The 5697-nt window shown below is 33.7% G+C and overlaps 2 protein-coding genes across 2 annotated transcripts in view; one reads left to right on the top strand and one right to left on the bottom strand.

The window, feature by feature from the left end:
• Nucleotides 1–3288, top strand: part of LOC117104145 (speract receptor-like) — an 8189-nt gene extending 4901 nt beyond the window's left edge. Inside the window, exons 7-10 of the mRNA XM_033244829.1 lie at nt 134–377; nt 2059–2157; nt 2581–2672; nt 3146–3288. Coding sequence (XP_033100720.1) covers nt 134–377; nt 2059–2157; nt 2581–2672; nt 3146–3265 — 555 coding nt within the window. The 3' untranslated portion in view covers nt 3266–3288. The remainder of the gene's footprint in view (nt 1–133; nt 378–2058; nt 2158–2580; nt 2673–3145) is intronic.
• Nucleotides 3289–3310: 22 nt separating this feature from the next.
• The window catches only part of LOC117104146 (XK-related protein 6-like), a 9541-nt gene continuing 7154 nt past the window's right edge, over nt 3311–5697 (bottom strand). The window contains exon 4 of the mRNA XM_033244830.1: nt 3311–4972. Within this exon, the coding sequence (XP_033100721.1) occupies nt 4179–4972 (794 nt within the window). The 3' untranslated portion in view covers nt 3311–4178. The remainder of the gene's footprint in view (nt 4973–5697) is intronic.

The following is a 5697-nucleotide window of genomic DNA, read 5'->3' as shown; positions in this document are numbered from 1 at the left end:
ATATATATTTACACGTATTCATTTTACACCCAAGAAATAAACGCCTCCTAAGAAACCCTTCTCAACAATAAACACCCCGGGGCGGTTATTCGAATAAATACGGTAAATACAGTAAAAAGTATTTCTTATACAGGTAGTTAACATGCTGAATGACCTCTATACATGCTTTGACGCAATCATTGCCAACTACGACGTTTACAAGGTAGAGACTATTGGTGATGCATACATGTTGGCATCGGGTCTTCCTGTCCGCAATGGCAAGCGCCATGCCGGCCAAATAGCCTCAACAGCATGGCATTTACTACAGTCTATTACTGAATTTCGAGTCCGGCATCGACCAGACCAAGTACTGAAGCTCCGGATAGGAATACATTCTGGTATTTACTGTTCTTGTAATTTTCTTTTTATGTGTGTCTTTATTCTATTGTTTCCATTACTTTAACTCGAAGTTATATAAAGATACTCCCACTAAAACAATTACAAACCTCACAAATATGAAACTTTGGAGCGCTCAGCTCACATTAAAAATTACACATTTTTGAAAAAAAAAAAAAAGAATCTGTTTTCATTGACTTTCAGTTTTATTTATTAGAATTATGTGACCGTATAATTCATTTTATTCTATTCTAGTCTAGTGTACCATTACACTACCATCAATGGATTGATAAAATAAGCACTAATGCTTACAAAGGAAAACACATAAGCCTAAACCCCATGGCTAGAAGTATCAAATTTAGGTACTGCAGTTTAATGTGATAATCCAATAGTAATTCAACATTAATAATAGGGCCTGTGACAGTGATTCTTTATTTATTTAATATTTATTTATTTGTATAATGAGATTATCCTTGTAAGATTAATAGATTCTTCAAAACTCTGTCGTCTGCCCGACTGATCTAGCTAGATTAAGTACGACATTAAAGGATTTTACAGTACAAGGAAACTGTCACACAGCACGGATAACAATAACACAGTGAGTCACAGCGGCAGTGTATAATCAAAGGCTCTCGTCATGATTTACTTTTAAGGCAATTAAAAAGAAAACCTAAGTAAAGGCTATTAAGTTTATGCTAGTTTATCCGTATAATTCTGTGATTTATGAATTGGAATAGTTATTTTATTAAAATGCAATATAGTTGTGCTTGACTTTTAAGGGTTGAATTCGAGTGCACAAATAAGTACCTTATTCCCATACCATAGCAGTACTGGCGTCAATTGGGGGGGGGGGAACTGGGCACGGATCCTCTATTCGGGAGAGCTCCCCCACCCCTCCCTGTCGTGGAGAAGAAACACAATTCGGGGAGAAAAAAAAATCTGTTTAACCTTTCGGAATGCGAGACTCGAAAAATCGATTACATAAGCATTTCACATCCTTAAAATTTCGGAGTTTCCAAGGTCCTTGCCCCTGGGCCCCGCGCACTTACGCTCCCATCGGGAACAACACACCACCAACCCCCACCGTTGGGCAAATCCCGGCGCTACCATTGTGAATGAGTCTGCAAGTAGTTTTACTTTGTATAGGCCTATACATTTAAGTTTATTTTTCTTATATTTGGATGCACTGTTGGGTATTGTCCAACGTGTGCACTGTTAAGAATGTTTATCCATTAAATTGAAATTGAAGTACTGCAAGCAGTAAGGTGTAAGCGAATTATGCATTATGATATTCGTTTATTATTATACAGTATATTGATTTTACTTGTGCCTGTATGTTCCAGAGACTAGAAAGTAGTCTTGCAACCTTGTGTAGTAATTCAAAGATAAACCGATATTTGGTTGAATTAAACTCACTATAGTTTCATCCAACATGCATTGTTAATCTACTAATAATACGTAATCTATATTTGTGTAGTTTAATTTCGACACATTATTCGTTCTGTTAGGTTGTTCATGTATTTATCCATAAGACAACCATTACGTGGGATGAAGTCAAATCAATATGAAAAATCATTGACAGTTAAAAATAGCTTGTACTGTATATTGATGTTTTCATAAACTGCAGTACAGTGTATTATGATTCTAAATTAATATTTTTTTTTTATCTTATACGTACTGTAGGCCCGTGTGTTGCTGGTGTTGTTGGGTTGACAATGCCACGATATTGCCTTTTTGGAGATACCATCAACACCGCTTCTAGAATGGAATCAAACAGTCTGGGTATTTATCTCAATTCAAAGAGTCTCCATGATAACACCTCCAATATTATTATATAGGCGTTCAATTTCGGGCCCCAAATGAACGCCTATATTTATACACAGTCTCCTGATGAAGTCCGCTGTGTGGAAGAAAAAGCTAGAGAATATTTTATACAATTTAGTCTTACCAGTGCTGTTGTTATTTCTTATATTTATCTTTATACAGTAACAATTTTATTAGTCTAGATCAAAGCTGTTAAAGCCATGACAATCCCAGTCTGAAAGATTAACTGGAGGGAGACCTATACTACTGTATAATTCAGAAACCATTAACATATCAACCAATTATTCATGCTTATGAGTCTAGAAAACATATATTAATTATTTAATCAACACTTCTCCATTCTATTCTTATTAAAACAATAATTTTGTATCCACTTTCCAGCTTTGAAAATTCATGTGAGTGAAGAAACCAAGAAAATCTTAAGTGACCTAGGGGGTTATGAGTTACAGCAAAGAGGATTAATTGCAATGAAGGTATGGTAAACAACACTAAGCTAGGGGGTTATGATTTCAATTATTGTGAGTGGTATGGTTAATGACTTTTGAGGAGGTTTTTTTTAATGATTAATGGTAAATGCATCTATAATGTTACTGTACACTATGAGGAATAATGAGAAACACGATTATCAATTAGAAACACAACAGGAACGTAATAATAGTATGAATACTGTAATAAGATTTTTATGGCGCTACTATCCATATCAAAGAAATGCTTTAAGTCGTTTAAAAGAAAACTGCCAAAGGTTATTAAACAAGAGTTGGTACAAAAGGACATGTTATTAAAATTACTCTACAATTTTGTCAAATGTATGCATTACATTTTTCACATCATTTTATAGATAAGATACTCAAAAATAAATAAATAAATAAATAAATGTGTCAATATACAAGACATTTCAATAAATATAGTTCTTAAAATCGCGATTTTAATTTATTGTATATTTCAGGGGAAAGGTGACGTAATGACTTACTGGTTAGTCGGACAAGATCCCAAATATATGATAGAAGATATCAAACCAGTAAAACAAGACAAGAGAGATGATAGCACAGACAGTCTGAGTGATTGATTGACTGCAAGCCAGAGCAACAAGAAAAAATAACAGCATAAATTATCTAACTGGATCTTCAAACATCTTTAATAAGATTAAGAGACAGAGAGAACTAATACAAGTATTCCATTAAATACAGAATTCTAAGACAACTTATACTGCACACAAGGTTCAGGAAGGTGATATTGTTCTTGAATAAATAACTTAAAATATTAGGTTCTTTCAAGTACAGTATGTTGGAGTATGAATAAAATATGTAATTGCACTAACACATCTAGGAACAATCTAATGATTGTCTGCCTTAGGCCTACTCCCTGTAGCATTAATAAATAATTAAAATAGTTTTAGACTTTTAAATGCATGATGTACAATGAAATTTACAAGTATTTTGATTGGCTTTTCTGTTAATATTATGAGAACATAAGATATCAAACTTGTAGAGGGAAAATTAAGGAGTTTTTACATAAATGGAAGAGATGCTTCTTGAATATGAATAAAATGTTTAAAATTGATATCAATTTTTTGATTATTATTTTATAACATTATTTATAACATGATTAATTTTAACTAAAATATTTTTTCAAGAAATGTCTGGATTCAATAACTACATATTCTGGAATCTAGGTTATAAAAATACAATGCTTCTTTATATTGGCGTTTATTTATTAATGCAGCATAATATATTCCACATTTGGATAGCAAAAGGCCATATTAAGGTGTATTCTGCCTCTTCGGATTTATGAGATGTTTGTGTAAGAAAAAATTAATATATATTCGACATCTACAGTATGTCAATTCTTTACACGAGACATACTAAACAACATATACAAATCAATACTAAATATGTGGAAAAAGGGAGTTTAAATATATACATGCATAAAAGTAATTCTATTTTATAATTTTTTTTTAAATAGTTTAACCCCCCCCCCCATTATAGTCTTGTTTCTGGTGCTTTTGCATCATTGATATATATACCAATCTCCCAATATAAGTACCTTCTGCCTTTGCTTGAAAATAAATTCCCCTCCTCCGCTGATTTTTTGTCAGCTGTTACACTCAGTTGTGAGTTGCTAGCTTGTTGGGTTATTGCTTCAACCTCATCTTGATTGCTGACCTGCTCCAGGCCCAATTCGACATGGCTACAATCACGCTCATCTTCTGCATTCCCTCCACACATTCTAATATTATCACTTGGGTGCAGACAGCGATAGTAAAAGAGCATGACAATAATACCAAAGAAAAATCCACCCCAAACAAAGACCAAAGCAGGCAAACCATACATAAGTTTCCGACCACCATAATAGTACCACAAGGCAAACATTACTGAATTTTCTATAAACATAATAATGTAAAATGATAGCATCCTATATCTGGTCTGTCCCTCCTTCATATTAAAGTATGAGAACATGTATATAATACCTATGACAATATCAAATAAAATTTCTTCGAATCGTGTCGGACAGAAATCGGTCTTCTGATGGACAAGCCAGACGGTCATGTAAACCCAATGGACACCGACTACGATGAATACACCCCATCCATACTCGGAAGCAAACAAGGCAAGGGAAATCACACGAGACGCCACCACAAACAATCTCCATACTATACGTACAGCAAGGGCAACGTAGCCCACATTCTGTTTGTCACTGCGGGATTCCCGTAGAGCTTTATGATAGGCCTCCAACGCCCACGCTAATGAAGCGAGCGACACACAAGCTGAAGTAGCTGTAAAAAAAACAATAAAATATAGGTCATCACTTTACCAAATTTATGATATACTGTAGAGAAATTTCTTTTTCGGCTACAGTATTGAGTCGCACAACAAAAATAATACTACCAAATAATGTATTTATTTGAATAAATGCCTCTGGGCATTTACTGTTGAGAAGATTTTGTGAGGGGGCGTTTATTCGATGGAGGCATTTATTGTGGGAGGCATTTTTTTTTTTTTTTTTGTAAAATGGATGTTTACTCAAATAAATGCCCCTTTACTTCACTTTAAATGTGGAACTACAACACATTACTGCCAAAATGTGTTATTGTCCCTGTATGATGATAAAAAGATTATTGATCCCAACCAGGTTAGAAAAAAATGTAATTCTACTGGAGTAGAACATTAATAAAATGTGTTGAGAATGATGTTGCTTCTTTAATTTAAGTTTTGTTTACAGTCAATTAGGGGGGCATTTATTCAAGTAAAAAAAGACATACTGTTTATTCTAAATGAGGTGTTTATTTAGGGTGGGGAGCATTTATTTAAAGCGGGGCGTTTATTCAAATAAATACGGTAATGTATAAAGAATTTAACTGACAAAACAAAAAGATCATATCAATGATCACACTCTGATACTGTACTAATGCACAATCCTATTTATATGTACCAATAATAATGCTCAATAATAATGATATATGTGGCAAAGACAAGCCAAACCAGTCACTCGTCGGAAAAA

The sequence above is a fragment of the Anneissia japonica genome, unplaced genomic scaffold (assembly GCF_011630105.1).
Source record: "Anneissia japonica isolate Jap-2015-1 unplaced genomic scaffold, ASM1163010v1 scaffold3531_len492141_cov184, whole genome shotgun sequence".
Classification (NCBI taxonomy): domain Eukaryota; kingdom Metazoa; phylum Echinodermata; class Crinoidea; order Comatulida; family Comatulidae; genus Anneissia; species Anneissia japonica.
The sequence above is the reverse complement of the archived record's forward strand: the minus strand, read 5'-3'. Positions and strand labels throughout refer to the sequence as shown.